We start from the raw sequence: 21,355 nt of genomic DNA, 5'->3' as shown, positions 1-21,355 counted from the left end.
TAGGTTAAGTGAATGGGCTAAGGTGTGGCAGATGGAATACAATGTCGGAAAATGTGAGGTCATCCACCTTGGAAAAAAAAACAGTAAAAGGGAATATTATTTGAATGGGGAGAAATTACAACATGCTGCGGTGCAGAGGGACCTGGGGGTCCTTGTGCATGAATCCCAAAAAGTTAGTTTGCAGGTAATCAGGAAAGCGAATGGAATGTTGGCCTTCATTGTGAGAGGGATGGAGTCCAAAAGCAGGGAGGTCCTGCTGCAACTGTACAGGGTGTTGGTGAGGCCGCAGTTGGAGTACTGCGTGCAGTTTTGGTCACCTTACTTAAGGAAGGATATACTAGCTTTGGAGGGGGTACAGAGACGATTCACTAGGCTGATTCCGGAGATGAGGGGGTTACCTTATGATGATAGATTGAGTAGACTGGGTCTTTACTCGTTGGAGTTCAGAAGGATGAGGGGTGATCTTATAGAAACATTTAAAATAATGAAAGGGATAGACAAGATAGAGGCAGAGAGGTTGTTTCCACGGGTCGGGGAGACTAGAACTAGGGGGCACAGCCTCAAAATACAGGGGAGCCAATTTAAAACCGAGTTGAGAAGGAATTTCTTCTCCCAGAGGGTTGTGAATCTGTGGAATTCTCTGCCCAAGGAAGCATTTGAGGCTAGCTAATTGAATGTATTCAAATCATAGATAGATAGATTTTTAACCAATAAGGGAATTAAGGGTTATGGGGAGCGGGCGGGTAAGTGGAGCTGAGTCCACGGCCAGATCAGCCATGATCTTGTTGAATGGCGGAGCAGGCTCGAGGGGCTAGATGGCTTACTCCTGTTCCTAATTCTTATGTTCTTATGTTGAAAGGATTCACTGTGAAGCTACACTTGTCCATCTGTCTGTGTGTCACTGTGTTTGGATTTTGTGTTAGACAACAGTCCTAATATCTCGCCTACCGCTATTACATATAACTATATGGTGATGTGATCAATCAAAGCAAATTAAAAGGTGCTGCTATTTACTTAACACAACTAAATAATTCTACAAGGATGCTATCGCAGTCTTCCTCAGTATTAACTACACCCCCCAATTTTGTGTCATCCGCAAATTTTGAAATTGTACTTCTGATTCCCAATTCCAAATCATTCATGTAAATGGTGAACAACAGTGGTCCCAGCAGTGATCCCTGTGGAACATGACTTTCCATCTTCCGCCCATCCGAATAAATACTTTTAATTGATCCCATTACTTTGACTGGATTTGTCTCCATTCTCGTGCCGAGGGGATTGCAGTACCAGGTGGGAGGGGCAACACTTGGGGGCTCTTGATTCACCACCAATTCCCATTCTCCTTCTTTCTGGTGGATAATGGAGGGGCCACCGAGTGTAATGTGAAAGTCAGTAAAAATTGTCAGCAAGGATTAATCAGCACTTTCTAATTGGAGATGTGCATCAGTGAAATCTTTCAGACATTGAATTGTAGATTTTGTACCAAAGATCATTTTAGGATTGAAGTTAAAGTTCATAATTTTATTGTAAAATAATTCAGGGACTCTAATCAGACAGCGGTTCTTAAACAAACACTGCAGCCCCGACAAGTCAATCAGCTCTATATCCACAATATTAAACTCAAGACCAATTGTACATGTTAGTAACATCACCAGAAACAAACCACAACTGTCAGAATGAACATGGTTCAGTCCTGAATCTGATTAGGAGCAGAATCCAACCCCTGCAGTCACATGTGAACTCGCTGGTGTGTCAGCAGGGTGGTTGATCAATTAAATCTCTTCCTACACACGAAGCAGGTGAATGGCCTCTCCCCAGTGTGAACTCACTGGGGTGTCAGAAGCTCGGATGAACGAGTGAATCCCATCTCACACTGAGAGCAGGAGAATAGCCTCTCTCCAGTGTGAACTCGCTGATGTTTCAACAGGATGGATGACCGAGTGAATCCTTCCCACACACAGAGCAGATGAACGGCCTCTCCCCAGTGTGAACTCGCTGGTATAGAATGAGGTTGTATGACTGCTTGAATCTCTTCCCGCAGTGAGTGCAGCTGAGTGGTCACTCATCAGTGTGAACTCGCTGATGTGTCTGCAGAATGGACGAGTGAGTGAATCCCATCCCACAGAACAAGTGGACAATTTCTCCTGGTGTGATTGCTCAGATGGGTAATTAAATCCCTTTCTACAGTCCCCACATTTCCATGGTTTTTTCATGGTGCGGGTGTCCTTGTGTCTCTCCAGGTTGGACGATCAGTTGAAGCCTCGTCCACACTCAGAACACGTGTATGATTTCTCCCCGCTGTGAATGGTGTGATGTTTTTTCAGGCTATGTAACTAGTTAAAGCTCTTTCCACATTCAGTGCACTGAAACATACTCACTCGGGCTTTTCCAGTCACACCGATATTTGAAATCTTTTCCCACAGACAGAACAGATGAACATTTCTTCCACATTCAAGTCCAATGATATTCAGATCCTGATGAATGGAGTGACTCTGTCAGGTCTTGATGTGATGTTTGGTTGGAGTTTGCGGTCTGTACATGCTTCCCTTCTCAAGGCCTGTAAATCATAGATTCATAGAAGTTTACAGGAGGCCATTTCGGCCCATCGTGTCCATATCGGCCAACAAGAGACTATCCAGCCTAATCCCACTTTCCAGCTTTGGTCCTTAACCCTGCAGGTTACAGCACTTCAGGTGCACATCCAAGTACTTCTTAAATGTGGTGAGGGTTTCTGCCTATACCACCCTTTCAGGCAGTGAGTTCTAGACCCCCACTACCCTCTGCATGAAGACATTTCCCCTCAAATCCCCTCTTAACCTTCTACCAATTACTTTAAATTTATGTGCCCTGATTGTTGACCCCGCTGCTAAGGGAAATAGGCCCCTCAATATAGTGGATAGAATACCCCTCAATGAGGTCTCCCCTCAGCCTCCTCTGTTCCAATGAAAACAAATCCAGCCTATCTAATCTAGATTCTCCACTCCCAGCAACATCCTCCTAAATCTCTGTACCCTTCCAGTGCAATCACGTCCTTCCTGTAATGCAGTGGCCAGAACTGCCTCGGCTAATAAAGGTAAATATCCCATATGCCTTCTTAACCACCTTATCTACCTATCCTGCTACCTTCAGGGATATGTGGACATGCACTCCAAGGTCCATTTGTTACTCGACACTTCTTAGTATCCTACCATTTATTGTGTATTCCCTTTCCTTGTTAGGCCTCACCAAATGCATTACCTCACACTTCTCCGGATTAAATTCCATTTGCCACTGTTCTGCCCACCTGACCAGTTGATTGGTATCTTCCTGCAGTCCGCAGCTTTCTTCCTCATTATCAACCACACAGCCGATTTTAGTATCATCTGCAAACTTCTTAATCATACCTCCTATATTCAAGTTTAGAACATTGATGTATATCACAAAAAGTAAGGGACCTAGTACTGAGCCCTGTGGCATCCCACTGGAAACATTCTTCCAGTCGCAAAAACACCCATCAACCATTACCCTTTGCTTCCTGCTTCTGAGCCAATTTTGGATTCAACTTGCCACTTTTCCCAGGATCCCATGGGCTTTTACTTTTGTGACCAGTCTGCCATGTGGGACCTTATTAAAAGCTTTGCTAAAATCCATATACACTACATCATATGCTTTGTCTTCACCGACCCTCCTGGTTACCTCCTCGAAAAATTCAATCAAGTTAGGAGTTTACAAAAGCCATCACTGCGAGTCCAGGATAGAAATTTACAGCATTCTCTCCTCCTGCCCAAGGGGGCCGTGCATGCGCCCTGCTGCACCCTGAGCCTCTCAAGGTGGTGGCTGTTAACCCGGGCCTGTCATCAGGAGAAAGCCCCGCAGCTGCCGCCCCGCTCGGGGCAAACGCCGGACCCATAGGTTCCTGTTCAGGTCATGAGGTCCACACCGAGTGTGTGTAAAGCGGATAATGCGGAGTGTTTTCTCTCGGGCCTGGGCTCGCACTTGGTGTGTGTGAAGCCTGCGTCCCCCCCAGGGTTTACCATCCTCCACCCATCTCTCACCTGATGCCTCATCCAGTCGCCCCTGCTGTCTGCTCAGCTCACATTGCCCGGGTGATTGATGGCAGCTCAGGACCAATGGGAAGAGCGGGGCAGGCCTCTCCATCACTTTATAACAAGTACAAAGGAGATCGGGTGGAGGCTGGAGGCTTCACAAACATTCTTGCCCTGCTTCCAGAGGGAAATTTTTTTCGTTTCCCTCCAAATAGGTGGTATTTTACCAGTTGCCAGTACCTCAGAGAAGGAGGTCAACCATCTCTTCACTTTGGTCCAAGTGCTTTTAAGAATTATCGGTAAACACCAGAGTGGTGGTTAATGGATGTTATTCAGACTGGAGGGATGTAAACAGTGGTGAGCCCCAGGGTCAGTGTTTATCTTGCTGTCCTTAATGTCCTTTGGTACCTTGTTGCTCTCATCTGCACTACTTACCCTCCCTCCTAGTATAAAAACACAAAAGCCTGGAAACACTCAGCAGGTCAGGCAGCATCTGTGGAGAAAGAAACAGAGTTAACATTTCAGGCCGATGACTGTTCGTCAGAACTTTAAAAAGTTAGAGATGGAACAGATTTTAACCAGGTGCAGAGGCAGGGAAAGGGTGGGAGAAGGGGAGGAAAGCACAAAAGGGACGGTCCATGATAGGGTAGTAGACAGGAGTGGTTAAATGCTGCAAATGGGGATGGCAGAATCATCAACAGCTGCCGTCTGAAAAAATAGGGGCAGAGGTTCTGGTCTGAAATTGTTGAACGCGATGTGGAGTCCAGAGGGCTGTAAACTGCCTCATCGAAAGATGAGGTACTGTTCCTCAAGCTTACGTTAAGCATCATTGGATCAGTGTAAGAGGCCGAGGACCAAGGGATCAGAGTGGGAGTGGAGTAGTGAATTCAAGTGACAGGTGACCAGAAACACGTGGTCACCCTTGTGGACTGAACAGAAATGTTCTGCAAAATGGTCACCCAATCTGTGTTTGGTCTCCCCAACGTAGACGAGACCACATCGTGAGCAGTGAATACAATATACTAAATTGCAAGAGGTTCAAGTAAATCGCTGTTTCATCTGGAAGGAGTGTTTGGGGCCCTGGACAGTGGAAAGGGAGGAGGTAAAAGGGCAGCTGTTGCATCTCTTGCGCTTGCACAGGAAGGTGCAGTGGGAAGGGGAGTGGGTGTTGGGGGTGATTGAGGAGTGGACCAGGGTGTCGTAGAGGGAGCAGTCCCTTCAGAATGCTGAAAGGGGAGGGGAAGATGGGTTTGGTGGGGGAATCATGCTGGAAGTGGCGGAAATGGCGGAGGATGATCCGTTAAACGTGGAGGCTGGTGGGGTGAAAGGCGAGGACAAGGGGAACCCTATTGAGGTTCTGAGAGGGAGGGGAAGGGGTGAGAGCATAAGTACGGGAAATGGAACGGACAGAGTTGAGGACCATGTCAACCACAGTATATGGGAATCCTCGGTTGAGGAAAAAGACATATCGGAGGCATTAGTATGGAAGGTGGCATTGTCAGAACAGATGTGGCAGAGACGGAGAAATTGGGAGAATGGAATAGAGTCCTTACAGGAAGCAGGGTAGGAGGAAGTGTAGTCCAGGTAGCTGAGAGAGTCAGGGGGCTTATCGTGGATGTTTGTTGATAGCCTATTCCCAGAAATGGAAACAAAGAAGTCGAGGAAAGGAAGGGAAGAGTCAGAGATGGACCATGTGAAGGTGAGGGAAGGGTGGAAATTGGAAGCAAAGAGAATGAAATTGTCTAGTTCGGGGTTAGAGCAGGAAACAGCACCAATACAGTCATTAATGTACCGGAAAAAGAGGTGAGGGAGGGGACCCGAGTAGGACTGGAACAAAGATTGTTCCACATATCTGACAAGAGGTGCTCTGATTGTTCCATTCCCCAGCACTGACATCCATCACCTCGATGAGCACAAAGATTCACCTAAAGAAGGTAACACAAACCCATCAGCTTCTCCCTCGGACACAGACACTGAGGAACAGGGAATGTCCGGGACAATAACATTTCTCACTCAATAAGGTATACATTGATCCTGTATCACTCTCCATTAATCCTGGGCTCCACACGGGTCGAATCCTGCTCCTGTTTCCCTTCCTGAAACAGCACTGAGCTAAACCCAGTCCATAATGAGTAAGGCTCAGGGAGGTTGGTTGCTAGGCACTGCAGTGATGTCATAAAGCAGGGCCATTCAGCCCAGCTGGTCCTCTCCTTGTCCCTTTAAAAGGTGGAGAGCTGGGACATCCTGTCTCAAAACACATCCCCCCCTGTTCATACTGAGAATCCCCGGGGAAGGGCCGAGGCTCAAGGTGTGGAACACAACCAAGGGGGGAAAGTGGAGGAGAGATGGTGCAGTGTGGGAGATGAGGGAGGAGTCTGCTCATTCCCAGGGGCAGATCAGACAAAGTGCTTTGAGTGGTGGGTCCAGCAGTGAAACTGAAACCAAACCAAAGGGAACAAATAAAGATCCAATCCACAGGAACAAGCAACGAGACAATGGAGAAAAACTACACCCGGCCCAAAAGTGGCACTAATCTTCCCAAAAGGTCGGTCCGGACAGTTAGAAACCTGGCGACTGTGTGCCTGCAGGACTCGGCTTCACTCCAGTGTTTAAAAACACAGAGCGCTGGCCTCACACCCAGTGGACAATGTGTGGGAATTCCAGGGGCTGTGGGGACATGCCAGGAAATACCCCGGAGCAGTGAAAGCCCACTGGGCCCCAGCACATCCTCATCGCAAAAGCCTGGGAGAGGTAAAATTGAAAGCGTTTGCAGGCGTGATGCTCTATTCACATATCGAAGGTGTGAGAGATGCTGTGGGGCACATGCTAAGTCCAGTTGCTGAAAGTGATTAACATACTGGGTTTTGTGTTTAGTGATCCTGGTGTGTTACCGATACCTTCCCTGGATACCAAAGCTAGGAGAGGCACTCTGGAAGGTATGAGGAGTTGGGACTTGTCCACGAGAGTAACCGAAGGTATGAGAACTGAAATAATCCAGTGAGAAAGGAGAAAAGGCCCACAATGGAGCAGTCGGTAACAGGACATCAATTAGTCTCCTCTTATCTTGGAGAAATCAAGGACTCAACACAGTGTGTGTTTGAAGTAAAGCTGATTTATTCGACAGATATCAAGATGATTAAACTCCAGCTCAGTTATGGAGATTATCATCAGAAACAAACCCCAACTGTCAGAATGAACATGGTTCAGTCCAAGATGTGATTAACAGCAGCAATAACACCAGAATCCAACCCCTGCAGTCACTTGTGAACTCGCTGTTGTCTCAGCAGGATGAACAAGTGAAACTTTTTCCACACATGGAGCAGGTGAAAGGCCTCTCCCCAGTCTGAGTATGTTGGTGTGTCAGCATACGTGCTTTTAAAGCTCTTCTCACAGTCAGAACATTTAAATGGCCTCTTATTAGAGCCAACAAACTGGAGTGGTGAGGCTGGAAGAGTTAGTGAATCCCTTCCCACACACGAGGCAGGTGAACGGCCTCTCCCCAGTGTGACTGCGTTGATGAGTTTTCAGCTCAGACGGGTAATTGAATCTGTTCCCATAGCCCCCACATTTCCACGGTTTCTCCATGGTGTGGGTGTCTTTGTGTCTCTCCAGGTTGGATGATCAGTTGAAGCCTCGTCCACACACAGAATACGTGCACTGTTTCTTCCCGCTGTGAATGGTGCGATGTTTTCTCAGGCTGTGTAACTGGTTAAATCGCTTTCCAGTCAGTGCACTGGAACACTCTCACTTGGATGTGTGGGTCTCAGTGCTTTTCCCTCACACTGATGTATGAAATCTTTTCCCACAGACAGAATAGACAAACATTTCTCCTTCCACATTCAAACATAGAATATTAATCATGGCTGATTTCAACCACCCTGATATTAATTGGACAGAAGAGGGCGGTAAAGGGGATAAGGGAATGGAGTTCCTACAATGTATACAGGACTCTTTTCTAACCCAACATGTAAAAAGCCCAACAATGGAGGATTTGCTATTGTAATGGGGAATGAATCAGAGCAGATAAGAGAAGTAAAACTAGGGGCAATAGTGACCATAATATATTATGCTTTAAGATGACAACTGAGAAGGACAAAAACCAGTGTAATAGATTAAAGAAAAGCTGAATTTATGGGGCCGAGAATAGAACTTGGGAAAATAAAATGGGCAACAATATTGGCAAAAAATTATGTAGAACAGCAATGGAAAACATTTAAAACAGAGTTCAACAGCAAAAATATATTCTGCTAAAAGGAAAGAACAAACTAAACAACAATGAAACTCCATGGATGAATAAAACTATAAGGGAACAATTGAGGGCAAGGAAAAAGGCATACGTTAAGTACATAGACAACAGGGGAGTGCATGATAAGGGAGAATACGAAAAGATTAGGAAAGAAGTAAAAAAAACAATTAGGAAAGCAAAGAGGAGCAATGAAATTAAATTATCATAGAAATCATAGGAATTTACAGCACGGAAGGAGGCCATTTCAGCCCAGCGTATCCACACCGGCCGATAAAGAGCTATCCAGCCTAATCCCACTTTCTTGCTCCATAGCCTTGTAGGTTATGGCACTTCAAGTGCACACCCGTATTTTTTTTAATTGGTGAGGGTTTCTGCCTCTACCACCCTTTCAGGCAGTGAGTTCCAGACCCCTACCACCCTTTGGGTGAAAAAATTTCCCCTCAAATCCCCTCTAAATCTCCTACCAATTATTTTAAATCTATACACCCTGATTGTTGACCCCTCTGCTGAGGGAAATAGGTTCTTCATATCCACTCTATCTAGGCCCCTCATAATTCTATACACCTCTGAGGTTGTTTTAATTGGAACAGCGGAGGCTGAGGGGGGATTTAATTGAGGTGTATAACACTAAACATCCGTAAGACAAAGGTCCTCCACCAGCCTGTCCTCACCGCACAGTACTGCCCCCAGTCATCAAGATCCACCATGCGACCCTGGACACCGTGGACTACTTCCCATATCTCAGGAGCCTCATATCAACAAGAGCAGGCATCGACGACGAGATCCAACACCGCCTCCAGTGCAGCCTTCAGTCGCCTGAGGAAAAGACTGTTTGAAGACCAGGCCCTCAAAACTGCCACCAAGCTCATGGTCTATAGGGCTGTAGTAATATCTGCCCTCCTGTATGGCTCAGAGACATGGACCATGTATAGTAGACACCTCAAGTTGCTGGAGAAATATCACCAACGATGTCTCCACAAGATCCTACAAATCCCCAACATCAGCATCCTCATTCAGGCTAACATCCCCAGCATTGAAGCACTGACCACACTCGATCAGCTCCGCTGGGCAGGCCACATAGTCCACATGCCAGACACGAGACTCCCAAAGCAAGCACTCTATTCGGAACTCCCTCATGGCAAATGAGCCAAAGGTGGGCAGCGGAAACGTTACAAGGACACCCTCAAAGCCCCCCTGATAAAGTACGACATCCCCACTGACACCTGGGAGTCCCTGGCCCAAGACCACCCTAAGTGGAGGAACTGCATCTGAGAAGGCGCTGAGCACCTTGAGTCTCAACGCCAAGAGCAGGCAGAAACCAAATGCAGACAGCGGAAAGAGCGTGCGGCAAACCAGTCCCAACCACCCTTTCCCTCAATGACTGTCTGTCCCACCTATGATAGAGTTTGTGGCTCTCGTATTGGACCGTTCAGCCAACAAAGAACTCACTTCAGGAGTAGAAGCAAGTCTTCCTCGATTCCGAGGAACTATGATGATGATGATAAAATTATGAGGGGCCTTGATAGAGTGGATAGGAAGGACCTATTTCCCTTAGCAGAGGGATCAATAACCAGGGGGCATAGATTTAAAGTAGTTGGTCGAAGGATTAGAGGGGAGATGAGGAAATGTTTCTTCACCCAGAGGGTGGTGGGAGTTTGGAACTCTCTGCCTGAAAGAGTGGTAGTTTAAAAGGTACTTGGATCTGCACTTAGAGCCAAAACCTTCAGAGCTATGGAGCTCGTATTAGAAGGTGGGATTAGGCTGGGTATCTCTTTTTCGACACGCATGGACACGATGGACCAAAAGGCCTCGTTCTGTGACGTAATTTTCTATCATTCTATGATACTTATCCAACGCTTTTGAAAGATGCAATTGAGTCTGTCTCCACCATCCTTTCAGGCAGTACATTCCAGATCTTCAGCACTCACTGCGTAAAAAGTTTTTTCTTATGTCGCCTTGGGTTCTATAGCCAATCACCTTAAATCTGTGTCCTCTGGTTCTCGACCCTTCTGCCAATGGGAATAGTTTCTCTCTATCTACTCTGTTTAGACCCCTCATGGTTTTGAACACCTCGATCAAATCTCCTCTCAAACTTCTGTGCTCCCAGGAGAACAAGCCCAGCTTCTCCAGTCTATCCACGTTACTGAAGTCCCTCATTCCTGGAATCATTCTCGTAAATCTTTTCTGCACCTTCTCCAAGGCCTTCACATCCTTCCTAAAGTGTAGTGCCCAGAATTGGACACAGTACTTCAGTATCGGCCGAGCCAGTATTTTATATAGGTTCATCATAATTTCCACACTTTTGTACTCGACACGTCTATTCAGTCTTTTTAACTGCTTTCTCAACCTGCCCTGCCACCTTCAACAATATATGCACACATACCCCCAGGTCTCTCTGTTCATGCACCCCCTATTGGATTGTACCATTTAGGTTATATGCCCTTTCCTCATTCTTTCTACCAAAATGCATCACTTCACACTTTTCTGCTGTAAATTTCATCTACCACGTGTCTGCCCATTTCACCAACCTGTCTATGACTTCCTGAAGTCTATCACTATCCTCCTCACTGTTCACTATACTTCCAAGTTTTGTGTCCTCTGCAAATTTTGAAATTGTGCCTGGTACACTCACATCCAAGTCATTAATATATATCATGAAAAGCAGTGGTTCTGGAACTGACCCCTGAGGAATACCACTGTGTACCATCCTCCAGTCCAAAAATCAACCATTCACCACTGCTCTCTGTTTCCTGTCACTTAGCCAATTTTGTATCCAGGCTGCCACTGTCCCTTTTTTTCCCCATGGGCTTCAATTTTGCTGGCAAGCCTATTATGTGGTACTTTGTCAAATGCTTTTTGGAACTCCATGTACACTACATTAACCGTATTGCCCTCATCAACCCTCTCTGTTACATCATCAAAAAAACTCGATCAATTTGGTTAAACATTATTTGCTTTTAATGAACCCGTGCTGGCTTTCCTTAATTAATCCAAGTGACTGTTAATTTTATCCCTGATTATTGTTTCTAAAAGCTTCCCCACTACCGAGGTTAAACTGACTGGCCTGTAGTTGCTGGGTTTATCTTTATTCCCCTTTTTGAACAATGGTGTAACATTTGCAATTCTCCAGTCCACTGGCACACCCCCATATCTATGAAAGATTGGAATATTGTGGCCAGCACCTCCGCGATTTCCACCCTCAATTCCCTCAGCATCCTAGGATGCATCCCATCCGCTCCTGGTGACTTATCTACTTTAAGTACAGCCAGGCTTTCCAATGCCTCTTTATCAATTTTATCCCATCAAGTGTCTCCACTACCTCCTCCTTCAATATGTCTATGTTTGCAACTCTTTTGATTGGAGACAAAATTAACCAGTTAAGTCAAGTGCCCCCCAATTTGGGGGACAATCCAAACATTTTTCAACTGCCCTTTTTTTGTGTTTTTTTAAACTTTTTTTTTGGGCAATAAAATCATAAATTTTACAAGTGACCCCTATAAAAGGGGAGGGGGACACTAAAAATCCGGCAATTAAACAAATTAAACTTTAAAACATGTCAAATTAAATTAAAATTTGGTTGCCGGGGGGTGATAATGCACTCCAGTCCCTCCGGCGCCCACCTCTCACGGAAGGCCGCGAGCGTACCGGTGGACACCGCATGCTCCATCTCTAAGGACACCCTGGCACGGATGTACGCGCGGAAGAGAGGCAGGCAGTCAGGCTGAATGACCCCCTCGACCGCCCGCTGCCTAGACCGGCTGATGGCACCCTTGGCCGTGCCCAGGAGCAGTCCTACGAGGAGGCCCTCGGACCTATCCGCTCCCCTCCGCACAGGGTGCCCAAAGATCAGGAGTGTGGGACTGAAGTGCAGCCAGAAATTGAGGAGCAACCCCTTTAAATAATGAAACAGGGGCTGCAACCTCGCACACTCCATAAAAACATGGAACATGGACTCTTCCAGACCGCAGAAATTGCAAGCGGCCTGGGAGCCCGTGAACCGACTAAAAAATTTATTGCACGGGACTGCTCCGTGCACCACCCTCCAGGCCAAGTTCCCGATAAATAATGGGAGGACTCCCGTGTAGAGTGCCCTCCATCGGGGACCCCCGCCTCCTCCGGACGGCAAGGTGGTACGCCATGGCGTGTCCGGACGGCAGACGAGGATGGCAAGTTTGAGAGTGTGCAGGAGCAGCCCGTACAGGAAACTCCTCCGCGCAGAACTGAAAGGCACGGAGGGGATTTCCCCGAGGCGGCTCAAGTTGTGAGGCGCCGGCTCCCGAGGGAGGTTCCGGGGTTTGGCGCCGATGAGGAATTCCGTCCGGACGGGATCTCCCCACGTGCTTGAGCCTCCTCGATACACCTAACGGAGTCAGGGCCCAGAGCTGTTTTTAGCGACTTGATGGCATCGGCCGCGCGGCGGACGTCGGCCGAATTTAGGCGCCGCACCAGCATGTCTGGCGCCATCCAGCCCGCTCCTCCGCCATCGAGCAGGTCCCTGACCCTGGTCACCTCACCAGCCACAGCCTTCTCGTCTGACTGCCACCTAAAACCACAGTCGTGGAGGTAGGACAGCCGCCACTCCAGCCGGTGGAGACTTTGTTCCAGACCCCTGGTGAGTTCCTTGTAAAAGACAGGCAGCTCCTGGACGGCGGTCCTGACGCCCCCCAAGCTCACAAACAGGAGCTGTGTGTCATAGTTGAGGCCGTGCTGCTGGCGGAAGAAATACATCGCCAGGTATCTCTGCAGGGTCTGAAGACGGAAAGTCGCTAGCTGGGTGCTGATGCACACCAACGACTGACCGCCCTCCCTAAGCGGGAGACTCAAGACCGTGGCAGAGACCCAGTGCTTCCTGTTGTTCCAGAAGAAGTCCACCAGCTTCTTCTGTATCTTGGCGACAAACGCAGGGGGAGGGGTCAAAGTGACCAGCCGGTACCACAGCATAGCGGCCACCAGCTGGTTTATGACTAGCGCTCGACCCCTGTAGGACAGCACTCGGAGCAGTCCTGTCCAACGCCCTAGGCGAGCGGCGGCCTTGGCCTCCAGCTCTTGCCAGTTCACCGACCAGGCTTCCTCGTCGGGGCTAAGGTAGACTCCCAGATAGAGATGGGTCGTGCTCCAGGAAAAAGGCCTGAGCTCCTCCGGCAGGGAGTCCACCCGCCACTGACCCACCAGGAGTCCGGAACATTTCTCCCAGTTGATCCTGGCGGAGGATGCGGCTGAGTAAATCTCCTGGCACTCACGCATCTCTATGTTTGCAGCCTCTTCCTTGGTGAAGACAGATGCAAAGTACTAATTAGTACCTCAGCCATACCCTCTACCCCCATGCATAGGTCTCCTTTTTGGTCCCTAATCACCCCTCCTCTTACTACCCTTTTACTATTTATATATCTATAGAAGACATTCTGTGCTGACCCTTGACCTCCCTTTCCCCCACTCCCCAGTGCAGACCAGGATAGGTTGCACATTCCAGCTGTACACTGTGGGGGTGCTCAGCTGGTCCTAGCCTAGACTGCAGTTAACCTCAGTGCCTTGGGCTCCTGCTACTGATCACTGTCCAGTCACCCCAGCAGCAAAGGCCAAGTCTGAAAATGGAGCTTTATTTGTGCTGTGATGCCCCCAAGGTTGAATAGCTGCCAATCACTCTCACACATTGGTCACTCGAAGGGGCACGAGAAAGCAACCAGTGATTGTGAAACCATATCGCACATGTCCTTCACAATAGAGAGTGAAACTTGAATGGCTGTAAAATGAAATAAAAAGTACAGTGGGAGTTCTTCACTGTATCCTGGGGCCAATATTTATTCCTCAACCAACATCACCAATACAGATTATCTATCTGGTCAGTACCACAATTTGTGACAGCTTGCTGTGAGTAAATTTGCTGCCGCATTTCCTGCATGAAACCCTCATCCAAACCTTTATCGCTGGACTCGACTGTTCATTTCCTAACTCTCACCAAGTCCTGTTCACCCTGTGCTCACTGACCTACATTGGCTCCTGGTCCAGCAATCTCATCCTTGTGCTTGAATGCCTCCATGGCCCTTGCCCTCTTCCTATCTTTGTAACCTCCTCCAGGCCTACAAGCCTCCAAGATCTCTGTGCTCCTCCAATTGTGGCATCCTGTGTATCTTTGATTTTAAATGCTCCACCACTGGCAGTTGGCTAGACTCTAAGCTCTGGAGTTCCCTCCATAAACCTCCTCCTTTAAGATGCTCCATAAAACTTACCTCTTGGACCAAGCCTTTGGTCATCTGTCTGAACATCTCCTTACAAGTCTCGGTCTCAAGTTTTGTTTGAAAACGCTCCTCCGAAGTGCCTAGGGACATTTTACTTCATTAAAGGCGCTGCATAAATGCAAGTTGTTGTTATTAGCAGGTCTGCACAACAGGTTGTCATTACATATAATTCACAGCACAGAAACAGGCCATTCGGCCCAACAGGTCCGTGCCAGTGTTTATGCTTCACATGAGCCTCCTCCCACCCTTTTTCATCTAACCCCATCAGTACATCCTTCTATTCCTTTCTCCCTCATGTTTATCTAGCTTCCCCTGAAATGCATCTGTGCTATTCATCTCAACCACTCATGTGGTAGCGAGTTCCCCATCCTAACCACTCTCTGGGTAAAGAAATTTCCCCTGGATTCCTTATTATATTTATTAGTGACTATCTTATATTTATAATGGTGATTTTGGACTCCCCACTAGCGGAAATATCTTCTCCACGTCTACCTTATCAGACCCCCTCAGCCAAGAGCCCCAGCCTGTGCAGTCTTTGTTGATACTTGTAACCACTCAGTTCTGGTATAATTCTTGTAAATCTTTTTTGCACCTTCTCCAGTGCCTCAATATCCTTCATTTAATATGGAGACTAGAACTGTGCACAGTATTCTAAGTGTGGTCTCACCATGGTTGCATCTAAGTTTAATATAACTTCTCTGCTTTTCCATTCTATTCCTCCAGAACAGAGGTCTACAGTCTGAGATGATTTATTCTGGCCTGACAAGATTTTGTGATCAAGAGGCCTGTAAATGAGCCACTTCCTGACAAAACACCAGATGTCAACTTGTTTATCATCTTGGGCACATTGTCCCATTTCTTGTCGCTATCTTCAGCCCATTGTATTGACAGAGCTTTTGTCAAACAGGCAGTGATCAGACATCCTGTACTTCAGCAGGAAGCAAGCAGGACTGTCAGCTCAATTGTGAACCGATATCAAACCCTGAACTATCCTGGGAATCAATAATTTAACCAGTTCATTATTTCTAGCCACAGCACAAATCCACAAGTCAAAAGAAAGCAGAAAAACCTTAATCACATGAGATTAAACCAAATCTTAATCTTACCTATATAGGTATACATGACAAGGGTATTTTACAGTGTAGAGGGAGCTTTGCTCTGTCTCTAAAATGTTAGCATGCAGGTACAGTAAGTAATTAGGGAAGCATTGAATGTTGACCTTTATTGCAAAATGGATGAAGTATAAAAGTAGGGAAGTCCTGCTACAAATGTACAGGGCGTTGGTGAGATCACACCTGGAGTACTGCGTACAGTATTGATCTCCTTATTTAAGGAGGGATATACTTGCATTGGTGGCAGTTCAGAGAAGATTCACGAGGTTGATTCCTGAGATGAAGGGGTTGTCATACGAAGAAAGGTTGAGCCTATACTCATTAAAGTTTAGAACACCAAGAGGTGATCTTATTGAAACGTGTAAGATTCTGAAGGGGCTTGACAGGGTAGATGCAGAGAGGATATTTCCTCTCATGGGGGAGTCTAGAACTAGGGGGTATAGTCTCAGAATAAAGGGTCGCCCATTTAAGCCGGAAATTAGAAATTTCTTCTCTGAGGGTCATGAATCTTTGGAATTCTTTACCCCAGTGAGCTGTGGAGGCTGGGTCATTGAATACATTTAAGGTGGAGATGGACAGATTTTTGAAAGATACGGGAGTCAAGGGTTATGGGGAGAAGGCAGGGAAGTGGAGTTGAGGCCAGGATCAGTTCAGCCATGATCTTATTGAATGGTGAAGCAGGCTCGAGGGGCCAAATGGCCTACTCCTGTTCTTATTTCTTATGTTCTTATATTATGTTCTTATGAGCTTTACTCGTATCTAACTCGTGCTGTCCCTGCCCTGGGAGTGTTTGATGGGACAGTGTAGAGGGAGCTTTACTCCGTATCTAAAATATTCCGTTCCCCCACAAAAACATCCAGAACCTCGAGGAGAATAAAACTTCAGTCATAAAGTAACAGAAACCCAGCAGCTTCTCTCCTGGACACAGATATTGAGAGGACAACGAAGTCATCAATTAGTTCTCATCTTATCTTAGAAATATGGACAAGAAGAAGTAAGCACTGTGTGTTTCAAACAAAGCTGATTTATTTATACAGAATATTAAAATCCAGCCCAGTTTTTGAGGTTTTTACATCCACAAGCTCCAGTTGCCCGAATTAAAATGGTTCAGTTCTGGATGTGATTAAAGGCATCAGAAACAGTGGAATCAAACCACTGCAGTCACAGTGTGGACACTTTGGTGTGTCAACTGGTGGGATACACCAGAAGAACCCTTTCCACACACTGAGGTTGACTCTAATGATTGGGCGTCCCAAGGTTTCAGATACCAGATAATCAAGCTCACAACAATAACATTTTCTTTCCAGGGTTTATTACGAGTGTTGCATAACACAGTACGGGTGATAATTTCCGCAATCTGCAGAACAGAAGTACAGTGGATTCGCGCGCAATCTTTTCGCGTCTGTTCCAACAGACTACGGCTTAAGTGGCCTGCTCTTATACACAAGCTTGATTACCATGAGCAAGATATGCTGATAGAGTTAACTGAAGTAGGGTGGGTGGAGCCTTGCATGGAGCATAAACGCTGGCACAGACCTGCTATGCTGAATGGCCTCTTTCTCTACTCTACACTGGATGTAACATTCAGGAAATGGGATTGTTTGGACCCGTGTGTTGACTTCCTCCTGAACCCCTGCTGAATGGCCTCTCCTCAGTGCAACACGCTTTTAAATCTCTTCCCACATTCAGAACATTTTACAGGGTCTCAGTAAGAACATAAGAACGTAAGAAATAGGAGCAGGAGTAGGCCATATGGCCCCTCGAGCCTGCTCCGCCATTTAATATGATCATGGCTGATCCGATCATGGACTCAGGTTCACTTCCCCACCCGCTCCCCATAACTCCTTATTCCCTTATCGTTTAAGAAACTGTCTATTTATGTCAAATTTATTCAATGTCCCAGCTTCCACAGCTCTCTGAGGCAGCGAATTCCACAGATTTACAACCGTCTTAGAGAAGAAATTTCTCCTCATCTCAGTATTAAATGGGAGGCCCCTTATTCTAAGATTATGTCCTCTAGTTCTAGTCTCCCCTATCAGTGGAAACATCCTCTCTGCATCGACTTTGTCAATCCCTCTCATAATCTTATACGCTTCGATAAGATCACCTGTCATTCTTCTGAATTCCAATGAGTAGAGACCCAACCTACTCAACCTTTCCTCGAAAGTCAACCCCCTCATCTCTGGAATCAACCTTGTGAACCTTCTCTGCCTCCAAAGCAAGTATATCCTTTCGTAAATATGGAAACCAAAACTGCACGCAGTATTCCAGGTGTGGCCTCACCAATACCCTGTATAACTGTAGCAAGACTTTCCTGCTTTTATACTCCATCCCCTTTGCAATAAAGGTTCCATTGGCCTTTCTGATCACGTGTTGTACCTGCATGCTAACCTTTTATGTTTCATGCACAAATACCCCCAGGTCCCACTGTGCTGCAGCACTTTGCAATTTTTCTCCATTTAAATAATAACTTGCTCTTTGATTTTTTCTGCCAATGTGCATGACCTCACACTTTCCAACATTATACTCCATCTGCCAAATTTTTGCCCACTCACTTAGCTTGTCTATGTCCTTTTGCAGATGTTTTGTAACCTCTTCACACATTGCTTTTTCTCCCAATCTTTGTATCGTCAGCAAACTTGGCTACGTTACACTCGGTCCCTTCTTTCACGTCATTAATATAGGATTATAAATAGTTGGGGTCCCAGCACTGATCCCTGCGGCACCCCACTAATTACTGATTCCCAACCCAAGAATGAACCATTTATCCCGACTCTCTGTTAGCCAATCCTCTATCCATGCTAATATATTACCCCCAACCCCATGAACTTTTATCTTGTGCAGTAACCTTTTATGTGACACCTTGTAAAATGCCTTCTGAAAGTCCACATCCACTGGTTCCCCTTTATCCACCCTGTTCATTATATCCTCAAAGAATTCCAACAAATTTGTCAAACATGACTTCCCCTTCATAAATCGATGCTGACAATGCCTGACCGAATTTTGCTTTTCCAAATGTCCTGCTACTGCTTCCTTAATAATGGACTCCCAACATTTTCCCAACTACAGATGTTAGGCTAACTGGTCTATAGTTTCCTGCTCTCTGTCTGCCTTTTTTAAATAGGGGCGTTACATTTGCTGTTTTGCAATCTGCTAGGACCTCCCCAGAATCCAAGGAATTTTGATTAATTACAACCAATGCATCCACAATTCCTGCCACTAATTCTGTTAAATATGATGGATGTTCAGCAAATCTCACTGGTGTGAGCTCACTGGTGTCTGAGCAGGCTGGATGACAGAGTGTGTCCCTTCCTGCACTCGGAGCAGGTGAACGGCCTCTCTCCAATTCAAAGTGACTGCTGTTTCAGCTGGCTGGATGACTGAGACAATCCCTTGTCGCCTGTACAGTCGGTAAATGGTCTCTCCCTGGTGTGAACTCGCTGGTGTCTCAGCAGGTGGGAGGACCGAGCGAATCCCTTCCCACACATGGAGCAGGTGAACGGCCTCTCCCCGGTGTGAATTCGCTGGTGTCTCAGCAGATGGGAGGACAGACCAAATCCCTTACCACACACTGAGCATGTGAACGGCCTCTCCCCGGTGTGACTTCTGTGGTGTGCCAGCAAGCTGAACGAATGAGCGAATGCCTTGCCACACACCGAGCAGGGGAATGGCCTCTCTCCAGTGTGAGCTCGCTGGTGTCGTTTCAGCTCTTGGGAGCTTTTGAAACTCTTCCCACAGTCTGAACATTTAAAAGGCCTCTCATCAGTGTGAACTCGTTTGTGACCAAGTAGGCTGGACATATACGGGAAGTCCTTCCCACACACGGTGCATGAGAACGGCCTCTCTCCAGTATGAACTCGCTGGTGTCCCAGCAGGCTGGCTGAATATCTAAAGTCCTTCCCACACACGGAGCAGGTGAATGGCCTCTCCCCGGTGTGAACTCGCTGGTGTATCAGCAGGATGGTGGACTGAGCGAATCCCTTTCCACACACAGAGCAAGTGAACGGCCTCTTTCCATTGTGAATTCTCCGGTGTACGAGCAGATTTGAGGACTGAGTGAATCCCTTCCCACACACTGAACATGTGCACGGACTCTTGCCAGTGTGAATTCTCTGGTGGATCCGCAGGCTGAAGGAATGAGCGAATCCCTTCCCACACATGGAGCAGGTGAATGGCCTCACCCCCGTGTGAACTCGCTGATGTGTCAGCAGGTCCGCGGAATTCACAAACCTCTTCTGGCAGTGAGAGCAGCCGTATGGTCTCTCTCCAGTGTGCAGGCGCTGGTGCCTCATCAGGTACTGGGAGCGTTTAAAGCTCTTCCCACAGTCTGAACATTTAAACGGCCTCTTGTCAGAGTGAACTTGCTGGTGTCCTAGCAGGTTGGACAAATGCGAGAAGTCCTTCCCACACACAGGGCAGGTGAACGGCCTCTCCCCGGTGTGAACTCGCTGGTGTATCCGCAAGACAGATGACTGAGCGAATCCTTTCCCACACACGGAGCAGATGAACGGCCTCTCCCCGGTGTGAACACGCCGGTGTGTCCACAGGTTGGAGGACTGAGCGAATCCCTTCCCGCACACGGGGCAGGTGAACGGCCTCTCTCCAGTGTGAGCCCGCCGATGAGCATCCAGCGCATACGGGTGAAGGTATCCCTTCCCGCAGTCCTTGCATTTATACAGTCGGTTCTTATTGTGACTGCGCTCGTGTCTATTCAGCTGGGCCAGATAAACAAATCGCTTTCCACAGTCCTCACATTCAAAACGTCTCCCCTCAGTGTGCCTGCCCTTGTGGCCCTTCAGTTCGGGTGATTGGCTGAATCCGGATCCACACACTGAAGAAATGTGTGGTTTGTCCGCGCTGTGATCGCCGCGCTCTCCTTCCATGTGCAAAGGCCGATGATATTCAGGTCCTGATGAATTGAGCGACTTTGTACGATCTTGACGTGGTCGGAGCTTCCCGTCTGTAAATGCTCTACTTCTAAAACCCTGTAAAAGGAGTTTAGAAAGGGGTAAGAGGGAGAATAATGCCTCGTGTACCCCTTTCCCAGCCCAAGGGCAGTGAAGTTGATTTTCAGGCCCCAGCTGCTAAACAGGTTGGTTGAAAGGACCAACAGTAATAGCGGCTGCAATATCCACAAGCCCCCGCGCTACAGAAAGCGCTCCGGCCGCCGCGCTGAGTTGAGGCTGACACCGCGTGTGCGCCTCTGGCCCCGCCCTCTTCTGCTCCACAGGCAGACCTCTGTCAATCATCCTCCCCCTGCGCCTGCGCGCTGGGCCCCTGTGCTACAGCCTGCCGCGCGGGGCTTTATTTGTAAAGTCGATTTTGGTTAAGAGCCGCAATCAGTGACGGAAAGTGAGTTTTCTCCGAGATCCGACTGAGATGGGGGGGGGGCGTGGAGAACAAATGGAAATCCAAACCTGAGAGTTCGCAGACACCGCATGCAGCAACTTCACTCGGGCGGAGCAGGAGAGCGCCTCAGGCACACGTGACCGTGGGCGAGATTGGCGGATCCGCCGACCAATAGGGAGAGAGGTCGCGTAAGCAGTGGACGGACGCCAGGCACGCGCACTGGGACGTCCTGACATCATAAAAGGTGCATACGTCAAGACGTGAATGCCGCTTGGTTGTTCTGAGAGAGGGAGGCTGGGGGCCCTTCGTGCCCTGGGCTCTTGCTGCTGCTCAGTGTCCAGTCACCCCAGCAACAAAGGCCAAGTCTGCAAAAGGGCCTTTTTGGTC

General features: G+C 47.6%; 2 protein-coding genes across 2 annotated transcripts in view; both read right to left on the bottom strand.

Annotated features, from left to right (window-relative positions):
• Positions 1-4,747, bottom strand: part of LOC139238171 (zinc finger protein 239-like) — a 51,891-nt gene extending 47,144 nt beyond the window's left edge. The window contains exon 1 of the mRNA XM_070867465.1: positions 4,461-4,747. The gene's annotated coding sequence lies outside the window, so the exon portion shown is untranslated. The remainder of the gene's footprint in view (positions 1-4,460) is intronic.
• An 11,634-nt stretch (positions 4,748-16,381) lies between these two features.
• The window catches only part of LOC139228638 (zinc finger protein 721-like), a 39,591-nt gene continuing 34,617 nt past the window's right edge, over positions 16,382-21,355 (bottom strand). The window contains exon 5 of the mRNA XM_070859855.1: positions 16,382-20,604. Coding sequence (XP_070715956.1) covers positions 18,967-20,604 — 1,638 coding nt within the window. The 3' untranslated portion in view covers positions 16,382-18,966. The remainder of the gene's footprint in view (positions 20,605-21,355) is intronic.

The sequence above is a fragment of the Pristiophorus japonicus genome, chromosome 2, assembly GCF_044704955.1.
Source record: "Pristiophorus japonicus isolate sPriJap1 chromosome 2, sPriJap1.hap1, whole genome shotgun sequence".
Taxonomy (NCBI): domain Eukaryota; kingdom Metazoa; phylum Chordata; class Chondrichthyes; family Pristiophoridae; genus Pristiophorus; species Pristiophorus japonicus.
The sequence above is the reverse complement of the archived record's forward strand: the minus strand, read 5'-3'. Positions and strand labels throughout refer to the sequence as shown.